We start from the raw sequence: 27113 nt of genomic DNA, 5'->3' as shown, positions 1-27113 counted from the left end.
TCAGGGTTCATTCTAGTGTGTTCTCTTCCATGTTTCTAACTCTTTTCTAACAATGAAAAACTTAACTCTCATCCGCAATATATTTACTCATTTGTTCAATTTGAGAATATATTACATAGAAGGCTTTTAGAAATGCTAACCCATACCACTGTGAAAAACAAACCTCCTCAGAATCAGTATTTGTTTATAGTTCTCTTTGTCTTTAGCTTAAGGATATGTAGGCAAGATATTGTGTTCAAAAATTACTTAGATTAGTTTCCCTCCCACTTCAGTGTGGTTCTGTTCATCTAAAATTCAGTTCGATTTTTTTTTTTGGTGGGATATTTTCCCTCTTCTCCATCCTTACTGTTTTCATTTATTGAGTATGTCAAATATTAACAAGATTATGAAGGTCAGAACAGTATAAAAGAAGTGTGTGTACTTCCCACACCCTACCCCTTCTAACCTATTTACAGTCCCCTATCTTTTTAACTCCATTTCACCTGCCTACCGAAGGTAACCTATCTCACTTGTTTCTGGTTTATTCAACTTATGTTTCTTGTTGCACAAGTGAACAGACATTTTAAAATTTTCTTATTTATCTTCTTTTCCCTGATATCAAAGGTAACACACATTAGATATTCTGTTATACTTTTGCACTTCGATTTTTTTTTTTAACTTAACAGTACATTCTGGAAATCACTCCATATCAGTTTAAAGTTAGAGTTCTCCCTCATTCTTTTTTATAGCTGCATTGTGTCCTGTTGTGTGGATGTACCATAATTTATCCACTTACTCTCCTGTGTGTGGACATTTAGGTTGCTTCCAATATTTTGCAGGGACAAACAAGGCTTCAAAGAATAACCTGGTACAAGTGTATTTTCAGATTAATATAATTTTTATTTCATTGAAGCAACTTAATCTAAGTCTTCTCCAAGTTGTCTTTGATGGAGAGAATTTTGGAGTTATGTATGCGTTAGCTTGTTTTTCTTCCTTAGGAAGCATCCTCAGTGTATAAAATTGTTAAATTCTCCTGCTTTTAAACACAGAAACACACCATATTGGGACTCTATACCATGAAATTTCAGTAATTTAATTCATGTTTAATGTGTGGTCAAAAGAGCCCTTATGCTTCCTGGCTTTTTATTATCTTAGGTAATCTGAGTAGCTTCTAACGAGAGGTTCTAAAAGAATCTGGGGAACTGGTTTTATAGCCGTAATTGAGACACAGCTCTGCATAACTCCTTCCATCCACCACGTCCTCCTCCCTGTACAGGATACAGGCCTTAAAGCACATGGCCCTGCTTGTGGTCTTTTCTGAATTAACAGTTGTTCTTTTATTATCAGTAGTCTCCTAAACACTGTACTTTCTAAACACTTGGTTATCTAATATCTATTATCTGTGACCATAACACAATGTCCTATTAAGTAGAACTCTCTATATTGTGGATTTACAAATAAAGATGTTTACATGCTGCTCTGTAGCACTTTTACTATTACCACTTTCCTGTTCAACTGTCACCACCTAAGAGGAAGCCAATCGTAATTTTATTTGTACATCCTTTCTCTTAAGTGTTTGCATTCTGCTGGTTTCTTAACGTCTAATCTAAAATCAAAGCATATCATTTTAGTTCAGATGCCATGTGCTGTGTTTTATCTGATCCTCATGCACTTGAACTCGGGTTTCCTTGACAAAGACTCTGTTGTTTCTGAGTTGATTGACTTTAACCAGAAGCTGGTGTTTTCTAAGCTTCGTTTTTGAATGAGCTCTGAGGGTAATGTGGCGTGCTCCTCAGGGATGCTTAAGTCTTATGATGTTTTTCTTAATTCTGAATTTGTTGCATTTGATTAAAGTGATATAATTTTATTCCTTTGCAGTAACCATGAAGAAGAGTTGTTCTCACTATTTCTGGAGTAAATTAATAAATAGTAATGTGAATACAAAGGGAGTTTAACTTGAAAATTTGATCATTGAATCATTTCATTATAAGGAAGCAATCAATCTATCTCCTTCATTTCCTCTCTTCCTCTTTCTCTCCTTTCATTCTCATTTTAGTTACACTTGTTATACACAGATACATCTTCATTTTCAAGGAAAAAAAGAAATTGAGAAAAGAAAACAGTAAAAAGCATGTCTCCTGTGTTCCCTTTAATTATCCTTCTCTAGATGCAACTATTATTTTATATCAATTTCTGATGCTTTCTATATGTTTGTACCCTCACACATATAAACTCTTAAAGTTTGGGAGCTTGAGGATGAAGGGGAAGTGTTCTACTCCGCAAAGGCAAGGGTGGGGACTTTAAGAAAAAACTGTTCCTAAATTGTGTTGCTACTGTCAGAAGGTTGCTACCTTTCCTTTCATTGTTGGAAGACACTTAGGCAGTAGACTGTGGCTGTCACTCTATCTGAAGAAGAGAAAGGAGACTGTGAGGTGGAAACTGCCTCTAGAAGGCAGTAAAGATGGAGCCTGCATATCTGATTACAGGGTGGATGAGATTAGGGATTACAGTCTTGACAGGACCTTTATAACATGGTGGGGAGGTGGCCAGCTAAAGCTTGTATCGGGGGGATACAGTGTGAACACAGTGTTAGCTGGAAGGTGCGGTGAGATTTGTAAAGGGACTACCAAAGCTTAGGGAAGTTGCTATGGGTATTAGCCCCTCCCCGAAAAGGTTCCTGTTGATGAAGGTGATGTCATCACTCTTCCTTCCTGAGCCCTTCGGCAATGAGACCATTAAGGCCAACTAAGGAGAAGGATAAAACCTCATCCTTTGAGTGGGAGACATGCCCTTTTCCTCTGTAGCACACTGGGGAGTTAATGCATCCAACTCCTCTGTACTCCAAGCTGTTAGGGAATTAGACTTTTCCTGCCTTTGTAGGTGGAGTGGAAGAAAGGCGTTGGCTTTATATTAAATCTAAATTGATGTTTTAAAATAAAAAGTAACAGGCCTTAAAAATTCAAGAACTACTATAATAAATTTCATCTTGCTTTCATTTATGGAATCTGCTCAGTATACCTAGGGAATTGATACCCAACTGGAAAGCAGGGGTTCTGGGTAGCGGAAGAGGGTAGCCAGTTTGGGGGGGGAAATCTTATTTAAATATCCCAGTGAGTCAAACTGTCTTAGTAAATGGGTGAATGGTTTATTTGGCAAAGAGATATAATTGATTTGCTTTTCAAATTCGTGATCTCTAAAACATTGTCATAATATTGTTCAAAACAACTGAGACCAAACCTTAGAGATTTTTCCCCTTATTATTTAATGTTGCACTAAATTTGACATATCATGCATACATATCTTGTTAAATTAGATGGTATGGTATGTTTCTGGAGACCAGGAGCTTTATTTTCTAACAAGCTAAGTAAAAGGTCTGTGCACTAAAACTTGTTAATTGAAAGGCACTGCATTTAAGCAGTATGTTCTTGCATAACAGCAAACATCTATACTAGATGCAAAGCGCTGAGCTGGACTCTGGGCACATCAAAATGTACAGGAGGTGATACCTGCCTTTGAAGAGTTTACTATTTACTGGGGAAGACATATAGACAGCTGGTTAATTTCATCATAATGTGACAAATATAGTAATAGAAGACAGTCCAGCATGTCTGAGGGGCCATACTGTAGTGGCCCTTAAGCCCTTAAAAGTTGTTCAAGGATCAGAGACAGCTTCTTGGAGGGGTTGCATGTTCCTTTTTAAGTTGGGAAATTGTAAATTATTTTACTTATCATTGTGTCCCTAGTGTGTGTGACATAGGGAATAATCATAAATATTTATTGAATGAATAATTTAATGAATAAAATAGAGCCTGATATGAGACTTGAATAATGAATATAAAATAACTAGAAAAATAAGGGCAGATGGGGGTTGAAGGTATTCTGGGGATGGATGGTGAAGAGTGGAAACAGAAACGCAAGAGTTTGGGGCTGGTGTCTTGTGTAGGGTTGAGGCATAACTCAGAGGTGAGACTGGGCTTGTGGATTCTTAAACGGGGGAGTGATAGGAGTTATTTAATTTTTCAGTCCCTCTGAAAGTTTAGTGGAGAAAGGATTAGATGGAGGTGAGAGTTGGAAGCATGAAAGTGTGTAGGCTTGTGGAATAGCCATGGTAGTAGAAATGCAGAAAAGAGATTGGAGTGAAGGATGTATTGGAGAGTGAAGGTCAGTAGGAGTTGGTAACTGACTGTGGTGAGGGGATGGGAGTCTAGGATGGATGTAAGGTTTTGGTCTCTGAGATATAAGTAGAAGTCTCCCGGATAGGGCTTCTGGAAAAGCTGTCGGTTTCTTATTAAAAAACAAGAGAGACTTGACTGGCATATACCCTTGTCCCTGCCTACATGTAACAAATGCCTCCTTACTACCACAACGTCTGGGAAGTCAGCTTTTTGCCCAGCATAATGCCTCCCTAAAGAGAAACGGGATCCTGAACAAGGGAAGGCAACTAACTAGTAATGTCTGACACACGGTGAGTTACCTGTTCATCTCTCTGCTACTAGTATTAAACAAAAAGCCCAAAGTCTATTCTTTTGAAGAACGCTTTGAGAAAACCATCCTATACAAAAAGGGGATTACTATATTTGCATGAAAAATGTGGCTGTCATATTTTTAACATGCACTCAACCAGCAGGTGCTTTAGCGCTTCCTAAGAATGATTATTGTTCTAATCACAAAGAATAAGAAAAAAAGAAAAACAAAAAAGAAAGGAGGTGATTGTGGTCTTCTCACCCAGCTTGATTTGAATGAAAAGTAAAAAACAAAAAACTTTCAAAGGAACATTTAAAAGCAGCATATAAATGTACGACTATTTTGTGGCTCAGACCAACAGGCTGAGGGAAGCCCACAAAAGGGAAAGCCTACCATGGAGTGTGGGTCAGCTTTGCAGAAATACAATAAAGATATAAAAGGGAAAGGGTTGTATGGGTTATATATATATTTTTTAAATAACAAGGGTCAGTGTTGGATAGTTCAGTGTAACATTTTGAGTTGAATTCATTTTGTTAGGCTTGAAAATATTACAGACTATGAGGTCCATAGACCAGAAATAAAATAATAAATCTTCTATCAAGTTTGCTTTTATATACGCCTCTTTTGTACTTATATGTAAAATCTGTATTGTATACACTTAACTATACCACCATATGTCAGTTTTCAAAACTATTTCAAACATATATGCAATAACATATGTGCAGTTCTTGGGCTGGCATAACGTTTGTTTTCTTAAAGTATGAACTGTTAATTTGAAAACCAAATTCACTAAAAGATCATGGATCATGAAATTCAGAGTACTGGCACTTTTAGATTCTTCATGTTTTATGGAAAAAAATCTTCACATTTGGTAATACATGCATTTATTTTTAATGCTTTATCTGGATTTTCTATCACGTCTCTACCCCCTTTCCATTTCTATTTAAGACTTTAAGACATCTTGGCAAAGAGGAACAAAGAGACTTAATTCTTACTGAATATGAAACTCCTTAGGCCTGGATAATGTCTGTATTTTTGCTAAGTCTGGAAAGATGTAAGTTTTAGCCAACACTGGAACAGCTTGAGAAACTATTGAAATCATACATGTATTGTTTTGTCTCTTATGTAGGAAAGTAGTCCTGTGTGGCCTGGTTTTACTTGATGTGGTCCTAGTTAATCTGGTTGTCTGCTGGAGGTCTCTTGTGTTGACCTAAGGGAGGTTTGGGAAATATTGGTTAATATACCACGGTGTGAGAAGGATTTATTACAAACGCCATGTGTCATTAGTATAGGCATTCTTTCCTTGTAAATCAAATATTTTATATAAGAACACATCACAATAACTTGGATTCATTCCCTCATTTCCCTCTGAGTAAAGTAAGAGACCCCCCTAAAAGGGTTCATCATAGAGGTGAACTGTGTGTCCATTTTGAGACTCTTGCTTTCTGCCAAGATTTAAGTGAAGTCCTCTTTTAGTAGGGAAATATAAATGTGAATTAAGGATATAATTTTATCCGTAATTAAATAAAAACATTATGGCAAATAATGTTTTGTTCTTCTCTACATCAAATAAATTGTTCAGTTGCTGAATGAAGGAAGATACTGTACACTGAGACTTGAGATTCTAAAGTCTTTTTTTACTTGCGAACAGTTAGAACAAATCTGGGAATTTGAATATTGTGATATAACTGCTGACAGCCCACAGAATATTAACATTCAGCTGTATGTTTATTTCTGTTTGACTTTGTAAGTGCTATGTAATTAAATCTTTAGTTTGTAATTTCTTCTAATTTAATTGCATAAATTTGAAATTTTCCTAAGTATAGTTAAATTATTCACTACTAATATTACAAGGAAACACCACATCCTTTGTTTTTATCAAAGTTAAACACACATATGGTTTAGAGTCAAATAGTTCTACCAAGATTGTTATGAAAAACTACTGCCCTTGTCCCAATGCCCTCCTGCTAACTGTGCCACGACTACTTTCAACTCTTTTAGAATCTTTGGGTATTTATGGTCATAACTGTTCAAAACATGCTTTTATTGCTCTTGCTGTACTTTTTAGCTTGGGGCATTATCTGTTGAATTCCACTATGGGAGATAAGGATTTAGCTCACTCTCACTACTTCCCTTCCTTACTACACACGAGCATGCTTCTCCTCTCTATCCTCTCATATGGTTATAGTATCAGTTTGGAAGGATGAGTAACTAGTGGTTATATTCTTATAACCATGCAAACACAGCTGAGTCACATAGTACGTATATATTTATCACATTTTGTTTCCTGTATAACTTGTTGTTTTCTCTGGAGTTGGTTTTTCCTTCCTATATGCACCCCTAATTTCAACTCTAAATTCTCTTCAGCTTGTGTAAATCTCTTCCTAGTATGTTAGAATATATTAACTATTTTATTAATTGTATCCTTTTGAAGAAACTTCGGAGTCTCTGATGTGGTGCCATCTAGACTGATTGCTGTATAGCCTGCTTCACAGACATCATCTTGGGATTTTCCTTAACCATCATCTTGGGGATTCCTTCTGCCTCTAATTTGTGTTTAATATGCTGTTTCCTAGATTCCATCTTTTACTTTCTTTCTTCTTTTTTTAATTTATTCCCCTGTTTTTGTAGAGCATGTCCTTCAGTAACTTACTGAGAAAAGGTACACGAGATATATATTTTTGGGACCCTACATGTGAGAAATGTCTTTATTTTTCTTCACACTTGACCATTTTGGGTGGTCCTGGATACTTTCTGAAGACTTTCTATAGCCATCCCCTCACTCTCACATTTCAGCCTCAGGCTGGGTCCTCCTGAAGCACTCACTACATCTAACTCTCTTAATTTCCTCTCTAGTTCTTCTCCAGTACCCAGGTGGGTAGTGGAAGTCAGGAGCATGTGCAGAAGGGTATCTTTCCTTTCTCTGCACCCTCACCTTCAAAAGTTACCATGGGTGCCCATTGTCGGTATGTCATTTTTCTCTGTGATTCTCAAATAAAACTAGAACTGGACGGTAAAGTGGTAAAAGCAGATTTTTTTTAAGGAACTATTCCTACAGGACAAAAGAGACCTCAGTTTAGAACTGGGCTCAATTTTGAAGTATGTAGCAAGTTGGGAATTTTAAAGATTGAGGATCAATGTAGTCTTAATCTACTGTTTTCAAAGGGTATACAGGTTCTACTTTTGGCTGCCAATACTGGTAAGAAATGGTAGAAGGCCAAGCCACACAAGAGGAGAAATTGCAGGGTAAGCTCTTGAGCTTACCTGAGAAATAGAAGTAGGCAGATGAATCTATGTTCACAGCGGTGGACAGGTATGAGAGAGAAGCCCCCCAACACCACCAGCAAAACCCAACAAACAAAAAAACAAAGGCGGCAAATTATAAGTATGGGAAGTTAATCTAGTTTGTTTGCTTCTAGTTTTGATGAGGGGTTACAGGATCCCTAAGAATTTTGACTAAAGTCATAAATCCTCAGGAAATGAACTTTGAAATCAAGTGGAGGGCATTCTCTTATCTTTGAACAAGTTAATAGTATACCCACTCCTTGTAATAGAATGATAATCCCCCCAAAAGATCTATAGTGAAATCAGAGAAGATATGAGGAGTCTAAAATGGTCACGACAGAAGATGCCTGCCCATGGGAAGAAAAAAAACGATAGGGATCTATGGACACAAGTGCTGTGAGGAGATATGGCCATTTTCCTTTTACATCATGGATGATATGAATAATATTGATAGTAAGAACACTGCCTTATTCTAAGAGCAATGGGATTAGAAAATATCACCTTACCCAACTAGTTAGAAACTTATGGAACTGATTACTCTAAGAGGAAGTAGGGGTGGAAAATATAAATAACCTCAAAAATGATTTAACTAAGTTTGTGGATGACAGCTCCATAATGGGTTGTTACAGGGAGCTAGGATGTTTTGGGTACACTCCTAACCTTTGAGGCTGACATCAAAGAACAGCCATTCTTCCCACAGCATGTCCCTTGGTGCTATCATCAGAATCCTGGGCAGGAAGGAGAATGAGTCTGATCCAGTGTGGCAAGACGCATTAGACACTGATCTGTGCCAGATTTGTGTGGGTTGTAAATTTAGGGTAAATTCCAATATGAGGGTTGTAAATTTCAATGAACGAAAACTTGAAAACCTTAACTTTTCTATTTCCTAATCTTTGTTAATTCTTCTTTATATAGTATACTCTTAAAGCTCGTTTTTCAACTTTTTGGAAGATCTCTTATATGTAGCCTTTACTTGACTAGGATGGTACTTTGTGACCTAGCAGTTTCCCATCCTGTAGGGTGAATAGGGTCAACTAATAACTTTGGAAAATAAATCTTACACCGTTGGAATTTCTTTTGCAAATTAACCTATTTTCAATTTGTAGTTTGAGTGAAAGAATAAAATGGAAAGATTCTACTTTAATTACGACTTTTGGTTTTTCTGATAGAAAGATACATAAAATTCCCCTTTGAATTGATTACAATCTACGTATAGGGAGACACAAAGGTAGTTTTAGTGTTTTCAGGTACAGAGATTAATTTTCCTTATTACTTTTATTTTGGAGGGGGAGGCTGCATTCAAAACTTGGATCGGAATGCCTTAGATCAATGTGTAGGAATCATGGGGGATCTTGTTTTTAATATGGATTTGGATTCGGTAGGTGCGGGGGAGGCTGGTGATCGTGCTTCGAGTGGGTGCTGCTACCGCGGGGCTGAGGACCACGTTTTACATAGCAAGACTTGAAAGGGCTACTTGCTAATGTAGCCCTGTAGTTTGGAACACCAATCATGGTTTCAGCTTTCCCACTAAATGTTTTTGGAAAGTTTAGGGAATAATTAAAACAAATAACTTATATGAAGAGGATCCAAATACTACATTTATTTGGATGTTGAACTAATCTAGAAATTCCTTCTTTTCCACCTATTCTGAATTCTTCCCATCTCTCTTCCCTTTCCTTCTTGAATATTTCCATTTGGTATTGAAAAGTGGGGACTAAATGACACAAACATTTCTTGAGTCTATTAAATTTAAATACACACAAACACATGCACACACACTCTTTCAGTTCTGTCTACTTTGGCTAATTACTGGCAATAAAACTCAGTAAAGGGATTTAAGGATTATGAATGTTCTACTTGGAGGAAATTGCAATTAAGGTTATTAAGGCCTTTGGGGTTCTGTGTGTATTTTAAGCAAATTAGGAGTTTTATGTTTTTTAAAGAGACAGTAACTTCTTCCTTGCCCAATTATGCCCCCCCGGCAGTGCGCATGCGCCTGCAGTGCCCGTGGCGCAAAGGCACATGGCCTACTTTATTCTTTCAGGTGAATCACCGTGTAAGTTACGAATGTCTTTTCTCAATTCCATATGTGAAAGTCAGGATAACTAAAAGTAGAAACTAAGAAATGGAGAGAAATTGTCCTTTGCCACCAAAATTATTTTAAAAACCTAATGATCGTTTTAAATTCTTTAAAACATTTTAAGGCAGAATAATTGTCATTTACCTTTTATTTCCAAAATAGCTTTGTTTTCTATTAAAGTGATATGGGTTCGTTGCAAAACTTTATGAAATGCTGAACAGTGTACAGAAAAAGATGAACTCATTCTATCTCTTTTCATTAACCATTGTTAACGCTTTTGCATCTATATTTGTAAGATATTTTTCTGTGTATATGGAGAAAGTAGAAATTTCCTAAGATACACACCCCGGGAGTACAGCAAAGTCACTTTATTTTCTAAGCTTGAGTTTAGTGTCTATCTCGAGACCTTGTTCTTCTTAGTAGTGGAAAATTTATCCTGATAAATTCATATACTCTGTCAATTAAGTGTTTTTCCATTTTCATCACCAGATGAGCTCTGGCCTTCCCTCTTTCTCCATCCACCCGCCTCTCAGCAAGGTTTGCATCAAGTTTGTCTGGGGAGAGGAAGCAGTGGAGGGCCTCTGTCATCCTGATGCCACTCTCCACGACTGTGTGCAGTTAGCGTTGGTTTGACTCTTCCGTGTCTAGCTCTGCATACCTTCTGTCAGGGCATGAATTCATGTCCACGAAGTCCGCGTCTTTTGTCCTGACTGTGAGGCTGTCCCTGGCCTGTGGTCTCTCTCCACCGTGTCTGAGCTCTTCTTGAGATGTGAGGTTATTTCGGATGTTTTCCTAGACGGCTTTGGGCTTGAGAGGCCTTCTCAGGCCCTTTCTGCCCCAAATGCCTCACTCCCATGTCTCCATCCTGAGGCTCTAAGTATCCAGGTTGGAGGCACACACCTGGGCACTCCTTTCTTAGGTTTCACATATATCTTCTGTTCTGATTCCCTAATTTATCTGGACAGGATATGAATATTCTTTCGTGCAACCATTTCCCCCAAGGTTAGGGCATATGACTCTTTGTAGAGACCCACTCAACCTAAACTGAGTGTTCTCTTCTCCCTCCCTCCTACATCCCCAATTCATGGGATCTTTATCCTATCTAAGCAGGTAATTGGCTCTGATAGTCTTCCATGCTTATTTAAGACAGAAACATTTTTCCTCTGTGAAATTTGTCTCCTGTTTTTGAAACTCAGAACTCAGTGTCTCATAACGCAATGAAATTAAAAGAATGAGAAGGTTTTGTCTCTTCTAAGAGTTTTAAAATAGCATTTGGAAACTTAAAATTTGAACATTTGCACTTCTTTCTTTGAGAAACTCTTCCCTGAGCCAATGAATGCTACTTGTATTTTTGAATAAAGAAAAACCTAAGGACTAAGAATGAACTTAAAAGAAAAAAGTCAGTTCATACTGCAGAACATCATGCCATGTATGATAATAATATAATATGTGTAATATAATATGTGTAATAATATGTGTAATATTATACACATTTGTTTTTAAATAGAGTCTTACATTATTTTTATAATCCGCCTTCTTACATTTTTCTATATGGAAAGAGCCTTCTTTGCATGTTAACTAACATTGCTGTGTATAATAAATGATCGTTAAAGTCAGTATTTTAGATCTGATAAATTATTCAGTGTTCTATTGATGGACACTTTGGCTCTTTACTATCTTTTCACCATTAAAACAAACGCTGTGATGTGAATTGTGTGTCTTTATGTATTTGTCCATTTCTTTCCATAGGATTCCTGAGAGTGACATTGCTGGGTCAAAGGAAAAGTATAATATTGCTAAACTATAGAAGATTTTACTTATTTACATTACCGCCAGGAGTATATGAGGTTGTCATTTTCTAAATGCTTACTGATAGTTTTTAATCATCAATCTCCTGAACTTTAATATATGATGAAGTTGGCCGCTTATTTTAATTTGTATTTTTTGTCACTAGTGAGTTTGAACATATTTTCATGTACATTTTTCCGTTTCTTTGATCAACTTTTAATAGTTTGTTTATATTCCCTACTTCCTCTTCTAAAAGGACCATTCTCCATGTTGATCTGCAAGTATTCAATATATACAAAAGCATCTACCCTTTTTTTGTGTGTTGCTATAATTTTTTCCAGTTTGTTCCTTTGTTTAGTAAGTATTTTTTTTGCTGGTCTGACTTTGTCACACAGGCTTTCAGGGATTCTTTTGCTTTATTAACATAGATTTTAAAATAGGCAAACCATTTTACAAAGTGATTTTTTATTACATATGTGTGAAATTTGGGTACCTTTAAATATGTTTATAATAGTTTAATTCTTGAATCTAATTTTGGTTTTCACTGATATTACTTAAATAGTAACATTATTTCTCTTTATGCCGACTGCTCTCTACTAGGTTACAGTGAAAAAGCTACTATTTCATGATTATAAATTCACAAAGAGAAAGTTGCACTGGTTTGTGAGATGAGGTACACCCCCCCGTTAGTAAGTGAATTGAATGTTAGGAAAATGTTGTTCACAGTAGCATGAACTTGAGCATCTTATCTTCTTTGTAGAAGGTGATCCCCAGAGGCCAGGTGGTTGCTCTGTGCATGAAGTTGGTCATGTGTTAGACCATGGAGAGTGATGAGCAGAAGTGGACAGGCCATGTCTGTTTGATGCAGGCAACTGTCATACAGCTCAGTTGATAGTTATCAAGCTGGAATGTGGGCCATACCATATGACTATTCAAGAAAAAAGCAAGAAATCTGAATTTCCATTAAAAAATTTAGAGTAACAGATACGTTGTGAGTAAAACAAAGTACTTCTACAGACTGCATAGGGGCTCATGGTCATCAGGTAGGAGGCTTTGCTTTATATTTTTTTGAGGCAGAGCTGCTCTATGTGAACAGGGTCCCCCAGAGCTGTGTAGAGTATAGCCATGTGTGGTGGCCCTGGAAATGCTTCTATACCACAGTGATGGAATGATTTTCCCAGAGAGTAGCTAACGTCCCCCCTCCTCTATTCCCTTGGGGTGTATGGGCTTGCCTGCACACGTCTGTGCATAGGTGTGTGCCTGTGTGTATGAGCCTAATGATTGGCTCCTATGGTGGGAAGACACCAGATGCCTCATAATCTCTGTCTACTGTCTCCTTGGTTTCCTCTTTTGCTACAATCCTTTTTGAAATGCGTTGCTCTCAGAATCCCGTGAGTAAAAATGAAAAGAATAAAGAGGAAGAAACAGGTTTCTGCAATATCAAGTTCAGGATCCCTGAAAATGAAATTGGAGACTTAGTGATTACAAAGTAATTAGAAGAAGTACCTATTGACAAGAATTCTTGATAGATGTGTGCTTCTCATTTCATCACATCAGGAAGCACATGAGGCAGTTTGTCCCATTTTTGGTGATACTCAGTCTGATCCCTTGGTTAATGCGGATTCTGCCAAACCTCTTCATCATAAAGGGAACTTCCCCCTTTGGAATTAGTAAGTAATCTCCTGGGTGATACTTTTTCCCAGTAAGCTTGCACCTAATGGTGTTAGGATGGTGATGATTCCTGCCTGAATTAAATTATCGTATTAATGATGGCAGAATGATGCATCTAATTTTGTGGCCACAGTCATTCAAATGCAGATTGTAGGATATTCTACAAGACAGCTGGCCTGGACTCTAAAAATCTCAATGTCAAGAAAGACAAAAAATAATGGGGGAGGTGTTCTGAATTAAAAGGACTAAAGAAACAAACCAAATGCAGTGCACAGTCCTTGATTGGTGTCTGGATAGATGGCAAGACATTTTTGGGATGGCTGATGAAGTATGAACATAAACACCATAAAATATTATTTTACCCATGATAAATTTTCTGACATCTGACAATGGTATTGTGATTATGTAAGAAAATGTCCTTATTCTCAGAAGGTGCATGCAGAAGAATTTGATGTGAAGTATTGTGGTGTCTGCAACTTACTTATAAGTAGTTTACCAAATATGAGTGTGCTATTTCTATATCTTTCTATCTGTAGATCTGTATGTATATAGACAGAGACATAGATATAGATGTTGATATATAGATAGGGAGAGAAAGCAAGGGAAACTGTGATTTTTTTTAAAATAATGAGGTTAATTTTGACAGGACTTGTTCTTATTGACATAAACACCGTGATAGGTGTTTATGATAATTATTTTAAACTATAAGTGCTTACAACCCTGGTGTCCTAAAGCCTCTTCTAAAATTTGGAGTTTTTGAAATTCAGTTTTCCCAACTTATTGAAAATCAGACATCGATTCATTTCCCTTCTTTAAAGCCCTCCAGTTTTTTTTCAGGAATCAATTTCTCAATATTTAAAAATATAAAGATATATTCACTAGGGTCTTCTTGCTTATCTTATAGTCAATATTTTTTCCTCAAGCTGTGATTTTTTTCCCTTTTCACTTTGAAGGTCTTTGTTTTTAATAAATACAAAATGAAAGCAGAAAATAAGTTTTTCTACCTCTTTCATCTAGTATTACGTTATATCAATAATTGGACTGAACAATTTCATCTTGTTAATTTTGCTCTTAAAAAAAAAGTTCCCTATAAACTTTAGGAAAATTTAGCCTTCCTAGGAAAATTTAGCCTTCCTCACATTTCTTTGTGACTAACCTATTTTTCTCCTGAATGTATCCTTTTGTACATGTTGCTTAAAATGTTTGAATTCATCAGAGGACTTCCTATGAAACTTTACTGGATTCTAATAGAATATCATTCATTTCTTTTCCCATTGGGATTATATAAGTAGATTCTTATTTTGAAAATATCCTCTTTTTTTTTTTTTTTTTTTTTGCGGTACGCGGGCCTCTCACTGTTGCGGCCTCTCCCGTTGCGGAGCACAGCAACTTTACGGGCCCAGCCGCTCCACAGCATGTGGGATCCTCCCGGACCGGGGCACGAACCCGTGTCCCCTGCATCAGCAGGTGGACTCTCAACCACTGCGCCACCAGGGAAGCCCTGAAAATATCCTCTTAATTCCTCTTCCAACTTAGAAATGTTGGCTGCAAAGCCAAACCTGTATCCTTCCAAACTTAAAAAAAAAATCCATCGTTGAAATCTTGGATTTTACTTCTAGGGTCGCAGTTTCTGTATATTACCCCATGGTAACACCATAGTTTCCATATTCTCAGCAAATTCTTTCTTGTATCCAAGTTAAGTATTGAGTGGCTCCTTTTGCTATTGTCTGAAAGATAGATTGTCAATAAGATAGGCCAAGATTTATCAGACATACAAGGACAGAGAGTTCAGCATCCCCCAGTCCTGTGCAGACACCTGTGCCCGTACTAGTCCTCCCCTTGGGATATCCCCCTCCAACTGGCAAACTCCTGCTCCAACTGGCAACTCATCTTACCACCTATTTCTTAGCTCTTCCAGGATAAATTTGATCTCCTTCTTCTCTACCCCTAAGCACTTGGTAGCGTGCACATAAAATGCAACTTAAAATCCACAGCACCTTAAAGGGCTCTCAGTGAACAAATCTAGGATAAGTTGAGCACAGATTACAGTAACAGATGATAGTACACTGAATAAAATCTGCGATTCCCTACTGATGTAAACAAACAAGAGAGAAATAAATGAAGGAGAAGGGAAAGCTCTTCCTAACACTAGAACACCCCCTAATAAATGGAGAAGAATGATGGAGTTATAAAATCACCTTTGATAACCATCAGAAGAATAGTTGATTTAGGCAAAAGGATCACGGGTGGATGCCAAAACCAGTGTGTGGAAGTTTGAAGAACAGGATATGTATGTAGTTTCACTGTATCTCCTCAAAAAAAAAAAAAAAAAAACTTCTTATAGAGGGAAAAATAGTGACTTTATAGTATAGAAACCTGACCGACACCACCTTAGTCAAGGGATCAAAGTTAATATCACCAGTAATGCAACCAAATTCATCAAGTGTCTCTTGACCTGCACGAGAAAAGGACATAACATCAATTCATACATAATCCCCAAAATGTGAGATCAGTCCGCCAAACAGATATTCTGTAAATAACTGATCTTCCAAGATGTCAAGCTCATGAAAGAGGAACTGTTCCAGATTAAAGGAGACTGAAGAAATAGTTCAGCTTAATGCAATGCATAATCTTGGATGGGATTCTAGTCTGGGAAAATAGTAGATATAAGGGACATTATTGGGATAATTGAATATGGACTAGGGGTTAGAAAATAGTATTGGATCATATCAATATGGCTGATATTATAAGACAATGTCCTCGTTTTTGGAAATACATACTGAACACTGAAATTTAGAGGCAAAAGAGTGTAATGTCTACAACTTATACTCAAATGGTTCAGAAAAATAGTATATGCATACATTTATATACACATGCATAAGTGTAGGTATCTATATACACATCTATGTCTGTAAACATGCATACATAGAGTTTTGCCACTTTTTTGAGAGTGACCAAACACTATTTACAGTTTTCCAGTAGTGCATATGGAGTTTGCTTTTGGCTTCTGAGGCTTGGAGGGAGTGAAGGAGAATTATGGTTAGTGAGCAGGGGCAAACTGCTCTCAAACTCTTTGTGTCAGTCTGTCAGTCCAGCCTCTTCACTTTAGCGCATCTTTAAAGTCTAGTTTTGCTCATTTGGATGGCATAACGAGCCTTTCTAATTACATAGCTATGCTTGCTGTGTTACTTCAAAGGCCCCTTGTCCAGGACACGATTTGTCTTCAAAGACAGTGAGGAGAGTGGCCCATTTGCAGGAAATTGCATGGTTTGGGGGTGATGTTTTTTCTTTGAACTTGTCAATTGGAGTAAAGAGTGCTGGCTTTTTGCTGTATGCCCAAACAGTTAAAGACTTTCCATTTATAATTTTGAAGATTTCTCTTTAACCTCTGCCAGAAGAAACCTGTAACTCAGTTTCCCCCATTATCCTTTGTGCTGTATCAGCAGTTTGACTCTGAAGTGTTTTTGTGGATGACATCCTAATTTTGTTGGTTTATGAGACTTAATATAGTCCTAGTTATGTTAGGAAAGAGTTAGTATGGTACTCTTAGTGGCTAATCACCAAAAGGAACTTTGATTATTTTGCTGTAGCTAAAAACAGAGCACAGGGGCAGTGAGCAAATTACAAGGGTACAGTCTAATTTGAAAGAAAGTTCTCACAGTTTTAATCATGGTACAATGCATTTTTTCCCTAGGTGCTGTACATATATCTCTTAATGAGGAAATTAAAAGCATGGCTTTTGAAATCAGAGGTCAGAACTGGATTTAAATTAGTCACTAGCAAACTGTATGACTTTGGAAAGGTTTCTTAAACTCTCTGATCTGTTTATTCACTTTTGATAAACAGAAATTATGAGTAATAAACATTACTTAGACTGTTTCCCCAAGTTCATTTTCTTTCCCCACCCCCATTTTGACTTTTCTCTTTTTCATTTCTTCTTGTTCTGAATAGATATAACTTCTTAGAGCAAGAATGGTTAAGCAGCTAGATTGCAAACTGTGTCTAAGGTATTGATTGCTGTGAAGTTAGCAAACTGACAAAGCATGTTAAAATGAACTGTTGATAAATATTAAATACAGACAATTGATTTAAAAATTACTGAGAACTAAATCCTGTGTAGGCCTGAAGATTTAGTAGTGAATCATTCTGATTTTTATTAGCATAAGTAATATTTTATCCACAGCGACCTACACTGAGTATAATAAAGCTTTCACCTTTTTTTGCATTATAGTGTATTCCGGAATAATTGTTACATAATAATGTTTGTCAACCCAAAGTGTTTGTGTGTTTTTCATTAAGGCAACTTAAAAATGTTTTTTATTTATCTTTGTTTGAAGAGACCTTTCTCTAGAACAGGGTAGCTAACAGTGTTCACTCCCAGTTTTAAAACACAGTGGTATAATCCATGGGAGTTTCCACATCTAAAACACATGGAGTCTTTAATCTGGTTAGTTATGGCATGGGTGGTTCTTGAGGGCTGTGTTTATGACACCAAATAAGCCATCCAGTTGGCTTTCCATTTATTGTTTTAAAATTAAAATCGTGAAATAAGCAGAAGTTAGTTTATATTCTATTAATCTTTGAATAGACAGGAAGGGGAGTTTTTCCTATAGGCAGTTGGGTAGGTCAGACGCTATGCGCACTTAAGTTACAGTACTTAAGAAGTATGCAAAACTATTTTGAAGTAGTGTTAGTATAAGAAGTATTTAAGTACTTTATGGAATAAAAATCTGGCTCTGTTTATGAGCAGTTTGCTTTTTTCTATTTAAATAATTGGATTATCTCCTTGTGTAAACATGGGACCATGTGAAAGTGGTGGTTTCACAATCTTCATAAATGTATCTATTTAGATCTGCTCGTGTTGGAGTTACCATTAGCACCAACATTCTGTCAACATTTCCACAGGGTCTTTTAAGTATGTTGTGAACGTCCAAGCCAACCCTTGGCATGAGTGATCTATACTACACAGCAGTTTCTAGCCACAGCTTGGAGGCTCCCATACATTATAACTTCACGCTTACTTTTCCTCTGGCATTAGAACAGTTTTATGGAGTAAATCTTTTTCTCTTTCACGGTTTCAAGCAGGTGGCTTATTTTATACAACATAAAATATGAGTCTTCCCTTGTTTCAGAACATCATATATCTTTGGGAAAATGAGCAAATCTCAAACCATCTTATATTTTTCTCATCAACTAGTTAATGTTACTGGTGTTAGCAGTTGTAGAAGCTGAAGAGCTTATGATTCTGGTATTTTGCTTATGTTAATAGTTTAGTTCTGGGATGCGGGTGTTCTGACCCTTAATTGTATATATTTCCCTGTTACCTGTCAGCGTTAACATCTAGCATAGGAATATGCATTAAGATTTTTGTGCCAGAGTTTGTAGCGGGGGTGTGGAGGGAAGAGGAATAATTCTTCCAGGGCTTGGCTTCGACAGTGAGTGTTAATTATGAGAAATACTTCACCATTTGGGGAATTGTATATGCTAACTTGAGGGCTCATTATTTTAATTTTTTGGTAGAGTCTATACATAGCTACTTTTATCTTTTCTTGTGTCTTTTTACTTGACGTTGGGTGTTAATGACTGTTTTTGGAAACCTGTTTCTGGGTCCCATTTAACTCATTCAGATTCTTGTGTTCTACTTCATGTTTAGTTGGTCAGTACATAGAATGGCACATCAAAGTGCTCATTTCAACTTTCCTTGAGCTTCTCTCTGTGGTCCTGAGCCCTGAGGATCAGGACCTGATGGATTCTGATTAAAAAAAAGAAACACTTAAGTACCTTGCATTGAATGTAAGATGTGCATTCAGAAGCTGTTTTGGGAAATCGCTGGCTCCTATCACCAGATGTGTGACCTGCATCTGCTTCAGCTGCTCACGTTTTGGGTGAAATATGTTAAAGGGATACTGCTTGGTCTCAAGGTAAAATGTGTTGAACCAAAGTAATTTTTCCTCTGATGATTGCAGTGACTGCTTTGGTACGTTCTTTCAGTTTCCTCCAGTTCTGGCAGACTCTCTTGAATATTAATGATGATGTGTTAAATTAGAAGGGGAATGTGTTTTATCATGTTCTGGATAGGTTCATTGTGCCCTCAAACATACTAATGTAAGATTCCATCCACATTTATTTTGCAGCCGTATCTTAGCTCATCATCTTTCCTTGACCTGCCCTTATTGAGTATTCTGGACTTCCCTGAGACGTCTTAGTTAATTTATACTTGAAGCATGCATGACATGCCTCATCCAGACTTTCTGCTTCCTGTGATGTGTAAAAAAAAGAAAAAGAAATACCCCGTCCAGTTAACCACACTACAGCCATGGTTAATCGTGGTTGTAACTGTACTTCTGAGGTGCCAGTCTATAAAGGATTATGACTCATGTACTGCTGACACTGGCGAGAAATCAGGAGCTTACAATGGTGGTCCTTTTCCTCATTTTTTCTGAAGATGTTAGCACTTCATGTGTTAAAATAAACCTGTAATTCTACTTAACTTTCTCCCTCCATGTTTTAAAATCTAGTAGCTTTGAGTTTTTATACAGTGAGACACCCACTTTTGTAGGAGCAGCAAAATCATCTGATTAAATTCCTTTAATCCTGATGTCATTAAGAATATTCATCTCTAGAGATGATTTCAATATTTTAGGAGGCTTATAAATCTTTAGAAATACTATTTTCCTAAGGAATATTTCTGAAGATGAGGATATATCCATTCTTTCATTCCTAATTAACATGTTTTAGGTGGATAAACAATGGTATTAATTATCAACTAATAACATTTTCAGGCAGCCAATTAATATGGGTTTCTCAAAGCTAGTACTTTGAGAAGTTAAAAGTTTTGTAAGCCTTTTTCCTAAAAATATTAGTATCTATTGAAGGACTCATGATAAAAGATAAAGAGATTCTGAGAAAATATGGTTTAATTCTACAGGTTATAAAATTTTGGAATTTTTGGCACGTTTGCCCTTTACGACCTTGATTGCTCAGCTGAGTTTGAGCTTGGGAGTATACATGATTACATGGTTTTTTATCCCAGTGTTGCCAAGCTGTAGTGGGAGGATCTATGCCTGACTTGATTTGTATAGAATCTGACATGCAAGTTCCCTGTCATTGGTGCCAGAGATAGGGTTTTGGTTTCTAAATATATATCTTGAATTTGGGATTGGGCAGAGATAAATATATTAGCAATTTTATGATAAGATTGATCAATGAAATTAATAGTAGTTTTTCATTTTTTAAAAAGCTCTTCAACTTGTAACATTATTGAACCTGCAAATATGGAGCAAGGCTAAGATGCCAACAGCCCATTGTTCAGTCCCATTATTTTCAGGATTAGAAATCTGTACTCTTTGTCAGGAGTGGATGCCTTCACCTAACAGGAATTTAGATTTCTTCTTGTTTGGCAGGGCCTACTCCAGAAACAGGGGAACACTTTTAAAAAGTATTAGGAGTATATTAGAAACAGATGGGCATTCAACACCTACATAAAATGTTCTATGGGAAAAAATGTGAATAACTGGGTTTGATTTAACAAAGAATCAAACTTAAAATATCAGGATTCTTGAGAAACCAAACTTACTTTGCAATTTAAGAGGAATACAAATCAGATAATTAGAATCAAGAGTAAAGAGTTTGGGCTTCCCTGGTGGCGCAGTGGTTGAGAGTCCGCCTGCCGATGCAAGGAACACGGGTTCGTGCCCCGGTCCGGGAAGATCCCACACGCCGCGGAGCAGCTGGGCCCGTGAGCCATGGCCTCTGAGCCTGCGCGTCCGGAGCCTGTGCTCTGCAAAGGGAGAGGCCACGACAGTGAGAGGCCGGCGTACCACCAAAAAAAAAAAAAAAAGAGTAAAGAGTTTTACTTATACTATTTTTTTTCTCCTTATATACTTAGTGATATAAGTAATTGTTACCTGGTTTCTGCCTCATGATTTTTGTCTTCTATATCCATGTATTCCTTTCCCTGTCAGGGAGATATGTGTGGATTTGTGTTTACACCACTGTCCAGCACCTTTTTGAAGATTTTTAATGTTTTATGTGATATATTTCATCTTTAGAATTTTGGGTGGATCTAGATTTAGAGAAGTGTTTTGGTTGGAGTGATGAGGCTCTGGATGTCAGCAGGCTTTAGGGTTGGAAAAGTTGAAGCTTACGGGGAGAGCAAATAAACACAGTCATCAAAGCTGGGAATTAAGATTTGTTTATTCACCTGCACACTTGAATTAAATCTCATAGAAATAGGCAGAGCCATTTGACTTATTAAGATCCTGACAAAATAAATTACTCTAGTCATGCTTAAAGGTCTATTTTTGCCTGGCTTTAGATACAGAGATTGGTGTAGTCACCATATAACGGATGAAGACGTTCTTGTTGAATTAAGCTGTTGACGTACAACATAGAGGTGACTAGGATAGTTGACATTGGACAACGGTTAATTAAACCAAAAAGTCCATTTGAGGTTTGGGGCACAAAGCTTCAAATTGCCAAAATTACATGTGTTCTTGTCCTTCAGTATTGAGGAGCACGGTTGAAGAAGATTGGGGGAAGGGAAGAGAGAGCACTTAGGTTGGGTGTGGCTCACATCACTTTTGTTTTAAGAGAATTCCTCCTGTGTAGGGTTATAAAGATATCTAAGATATGGACTCAGGTAAGTATTCCCTATTTCATTTTCATTGTCAGTTAAGGTTCAAGTAAATAAAGCAATGCTTTATTGATTTTAAGAATACCTTTTAAAAAATGTAGAGTACAATTTGTTGACTCTGAAATCTTTGTGGTCAGGATGAAAGTTGGCTTCTGATACATAAAACAAAACAAAAAGCCTTTAATTTATGATGATTCTCTTAGCTCTGTAATTCTCTTTTCTCCATACTTCTTTCTACAGAGTGTGATTTATAGTGATAAAGAGCTCTTGGTTTAACTTTTGAACTGAAAGTAAGTATAGCTTCAGTTTTACTTTGTGATGACTGTGGTACAGAGAACCTTCTCCTTAAACCATTTTGCTATGTATGTAAATCTTCCAAGTTCTCCTTTTACTTATGAAACTACGTTTGGGATTTGGACAACCTTGATCGTACCTTTTCATATTTGTAGTTAAGTTGCAGAGCAGAAGGCAGCCAGTGAACTGTTCTTAGACGTGCTGCAGAGGACCCTGCAGTGTGGGGCTGCCTTTGATGCAGCTCCAGCCAGCAGCTCCTGCCCTTGCCTTAGTCTCCTGGTTGCTCCTACATAAGGACTTTTTCTTTCACAAGAGAGTCATAAATTTCTTCCCCAAATATCATGCCAGAGGGTCTTTGTGCTTAAGGTGGGTTATGTTCTTAGGCAGCCCTGAAAATTAAAATGAGTTGGGTTCTCCCCAGTCACCGCTTCCTCTGCCAAAGCCATTTCATCCATCATACAGCTGCTGAGTCTTCCTAGTTCTGTCCTTTTCATCCCGTGTTCTGCACCCTACCCACCCCACTCTCAGTTTTTTACCCCTTCCTTACACAAAAGTTTGTCTGTATCCCAGTTTTTGAAACTTACATACTCACTCCTTACAACCTGCTCAGGACACTAATAACAAAATGGGAGAATAAAACCTCTTCAGAAGGCAGCTGGGGAAATTGTAAATAGTCTAACCTTATTTCCAGTTGGCTATGTGAAAATGCTTTATAAGTCATAATTATTTCATGAGAGTAAGGGATAACAGAAATCCTGTGATGAAAATAAAAGCAGAAGAGCTGAGCCAACAGTAGAACGTAGAGAGAGGTACGTGGGGAGTTGGGGCACTATAACTGTCTAAGTGAGAAGTAATAAGGGCCTGACTTATGAGAAGATTAGTGGAAATTACAAGAGTGAGGGCTGGAATTAAATCTTTAGAAGGAGACATTCTCATTAGTCTAGAAGAGGAAGAAAACTTTCAGTAATGACCCAGCTACAGGAGTTGGGAGGACAAGAGACTGAGAATGAGGTCTTGAATTGAGGATCTGAAAACCAGTTGTGGTCTTCATAAAAGTAGTGTTGGGGATAATTACATGGGTGGGGATGGTAGGTTGAGGCTGCAGATAAAACTGACACTTCCAAGAAATATGAGTGATATTGGTCTGATTCATTGATATGAGAAGATGCTCACAACTTGATTGAAATTGAGCAAGTTATCATACTTCATGTAAAGTCTGATCACAGTTATGAAAAATACCAATTACATATTATAAATACTGTATATGCGTACATATATAAAGGAGTATCTGGAAAGTTTGCCAAAATTTTATTAGGAATTCTATCTGAGGAGGTGACTTTTAATCTGAATTGATTCTTTTTTGCTCCACAATTGCAGGTTTAAGAAAATAAGGTGGTAAATAAGAAATTAGTTGGGAAGCATAGATAGCTTTGCAAGCAAGAGAAAGTCTCTAACATAGATTCACTATGTAAATGAAAGCAGTTTTGAACAGTTGATAGAACAAAGTCCTGGAATAAGTGGGAAGAAGTAGATCTTAATGCCCAATTCAGAGGGTCGTCTTGACCGTGATTTCTGGTCCTGAGTGTCTTGGTTCTTCTTTGGCCCCTGAAAGGGTTAGACTGAAAGGTTAGAAAGGTTAGAAAGGGTTAGACTGAAAGGTTAGACTAAGCTCTTGTTTGGGAATCTCTCTGGAAGAGAGGCTGCAAGAAAAAGTCAGAGAGCCCAGAAGTGGGGAGAGCATGTTGTGGAACTGAAACCTATGTAGATCTGCTGCAAGTAGCTGTAAATATATTGGATGTTAAATCATTATAAATAAGGACTGGTGTGGTATACAATGTACTTTGTTGTATAGCTGCTAGTCTGAATACTGTCGGCTTGGTATTAATTTTATATGCAATAAAGATTATATGTAGGGCAAATAGGATGTAGTCTCAAAGCAGAAAGTTTCAATAATTGATGAATTTTCTGTTCCTTGTCTTATTTCTTTTGTGGGTTAACTCAATAAAATGAAGTCAGTGTGGCCTTAAGCTTATTACCTTACATGAAATTTTTATACTTTAGAAATTATACTAGGATTTCAGATTGTATCATTTCTGAATTTTATACCAGGGCTAGAAACGGAATTTGTTTTCTTTTAAATTACCATTTTTGTCACTAGCTGTAGTGAACTTCATAAGGTTCATATATTTCAGATACTGTTTTTTCTTACATGCTTCCTACCTTTTTAATATTTATATCTTGTTTTGTGCCACAGTTCTTTAAGCCTGTTTTCTAGTTAAGTCCCTCTCCCAGTCTACCATTCAATTTGTCCTTAGAATTTTTTTCAGTTTTAGAATTTTAATTTTTTTAATTTGCCCATTTTATGATACAGCTTCTTCCCATGTGATTTCTAGTCATTTCATCTCTTCAAATACTCCAAAGATACTCATTTTAAAGTCATTTTCAGATGGTTCTGTTATTTCTGATTCTTTAGGTATGAAATCTCTTACTCAGACTGACTCTTCCTCATTGAGGTTTGCTTGCACATGTGATTTGTTCATTTTGATGTTAAGGTGGTTTTCCATGAAAGTCCCAGGTTGTAGTCCCAGTCTCAGGATTGTAGAAGATTTCTGTAGGGTTGTTTCATACTTTTTTCTTTGTGGATTTTGCTGGATCTGGGCAAGTTTTTTATGTTAACCTCTTGACTTAGGGACCCCATACTACATTGATGATTTAAACTTGGATACCACACTTGGAAGTCTCATAGATTTGGGGTAGCTTTCTCTTGTGGGTTATATTTTTCTCTCCTGTGCTCACGTCCTCTATGCCCCAGTCCAGGGTTGGAAACCTCTTCTCTGGCCAGCTGGAGTGGGGGCTTCTAGTGCTTGTTCCATGGACACACAAGCCTTTACGACTCCAGTCTCCATAGAGACAAGCATTAGCTCTTTACATGCATATTTCTTTTCTTTTTTATATTGAAGTATAGTTGATTTATGATAGTGTGTTAGTTTCAAGTTTATAGCAACGTGATTCTACATGCATATTTCTTGATCTGGACTGAGGACCCTGCCCTGAGGTCTGCCTCTGTCTGCTCTAGCATCTCCATAAACCATTCAGTTTGAGCTTCCAGCCTCAACTCTGTCTCTGGGTTTCCTCTTTGTTTCTAAGTTTGGTTGTGTATGAACCATTGTTTTTTGGAGGGTGGCAGAGGTTATTTTGTTTAGCATTTCTATGTGATTAAAGTAAAAGGACAAGAGACACTTGTCTTTTCAGCATGTTGCATTGACCAGAAGTCTGATCATATTCATATTTAAATGGATTTTGTCTTTTCTCTTTTACAGCTAGTTATGTATCAAATCCCATTTGCAAGGGATGCTTGTCTTGTTCAAAGGACAATGGGTGCAGCCGATGTCAACAGAAGTTATTCTTCTTTCTTCGAAGAGAAGGCATGCGCCAGTATGGAGAGTGCCTGCATTCCTGCCCATCCGGGTACTATGGACACCGAGCCCCAGATATGAACAGATGTGCAAGTGAGCAGTCAACTTTTGTCCACCCTAGTTTATTGTTTTTGCAACTTAGGGGGAGTTAAGTTGAAAATTTTGATTAAGAAAGAGTACAATTTTAATATGCTACAGAAATAGTTTAAGCTTAAACTTAAAAAAAAATAAGTGAGGTGGTATAAGAAACTTTTACTTTGTCTCTTGTATAGAAGTATATTGTATACACACACTTTTTTTTTTAAAGATTACCTAAGTATTTTTTCATAGCATGTATCTTAAACACAAGCATGGTAGGCAGATCTTTGTAAGGCGTACTCAGCACTTATCAATAAATAAAGGGATTTAAATACCTTTATATTGGGAACATCCTCTTGAGCTTACCACAGTGTCTATAGCTTCTTTTTCTCTTATACTTGGGTTTGTAATACTTGAATTAGTCTAATCTGTAATTTAATACATGAATTTAAAGCATCACTGCTTTAAAGCATCACTAAAATATAGTTTACTTCAAAGTATTCTAAGTTTAGCAACCACAAAAAGGTTATTAGGGAATGGCATTCTATACATAGGAATACAAGTACAATTTTTTACCTTTTAGTCCAAAAAGTCACTTCTCATTATAGAATTATTCTTAACTTCTGGGTAAATGGTAAAAATTGGAGTTTAAAAAAATGAGTAAGCTACCAAAGGAATATCCCCCTTTTTAAGGAGCTCAAATTTTAGGGGATAGAAGGAGAAAAAAGGGGAACATGGAGTGAAATGACAGATGGGTAAGATGTTTAATCATAATTCAATACACTAAGTACTAGATCAGCAGGCAACTTGTATGTTATGGGAGTGATTTAATTATCTCCAATTAACACACTGTGTGCATAACTATTAAATCAGCTGAGGTCTTTAGGTAAGAAGAGAGTTTGAATTTTATCATCCAAGGGCAATGTTATTTTGAAAGAAGGCAGAACTACTAGAGGAAGGTTATATAGAATCTGGGAAGAAGAAGGGACACGTTTGTAAAAATAATGTGTTTGGGAAACAAGAGGTCTCCTTTGGGGATGCTGTTGGCATCTTGGCAAGGCAACTTGGCCTGCATTGCTGGACATTTAACATTCTTAGTCCTTGCTCGGTAAATCTTCTTCATTCCCCCAAATCACCGTGACAATAAAAAATGTCCCTAAAAATTTCCAGACACCTCCCAGGGGAGCAGTACCATCCCTGGAGAACCATTGAGTAGTAGCTGCTTAGTGTGAGGTGTGGTTGGAATTGAAGATGAAAAGGGAGGCTTGAGTGCAAATGCTAAAAGTCTTGAGTGCAATGTTAAGAAGTCTGGATGTTATCTGAGGGTTCTGAGCAGACAGTGAATTAAAGCAGTTGCTTTATTTAAGATAATTCTTGCAGAAGTGCAGGAAATGAATTGGAGAAGACTATTGTAACAATTGCA

General features: G+C 37.0%; 1 protein-coding gene across 3 annotated transcripts in view; it reads left to right on the top strand.

Moving 5' to 3' along the window:
• RSPO2 (R-spondin 2) overlaps positions 1-27113 on the top strand; it is a gene marked incomplete at its 5' end in the record, with an annotated part of 158566 nt that overhangs the window by 47758 nt on the left and 83695 nt on the right. Inside the window, one exon of one of the 3 annotated variants that reach the window (XM_082858918.1) lies at positions 25517-25705. The exons of 1 other annotated variant lie outside the window; for it this stretch is intronic. In XM_082858918.1, coding sequence (XP_082715044.1) covers positions 25517-25705 — 189 coding nt within the window. The remainder of the gene's footprint in view (positions 1-25516; positions 25706-27113) is intronic. One more of the 3 variants, XM_082858917.1, reaches the window with a different exon arrangement.

The sequence above is a fragment of the Leucopleurus acutus genome (assembly GCF_964270905.1).
Source record: "Leucopleurus acutus genome assembly, chromosome: 17".
NCBI classification, from domain to species: domain Eukaryota; kingdom Metazoa; phylum Chordata; class Mammalia; order Artiodactyla; family Delphinidae; genus Leucopleurus; species Leucopleurus acutus.
The sequence above is the reverse complement of the archived record's forward strand: the minus strand, read 5'-3'. Positions and strand labels throughout refer to the sequence as shown.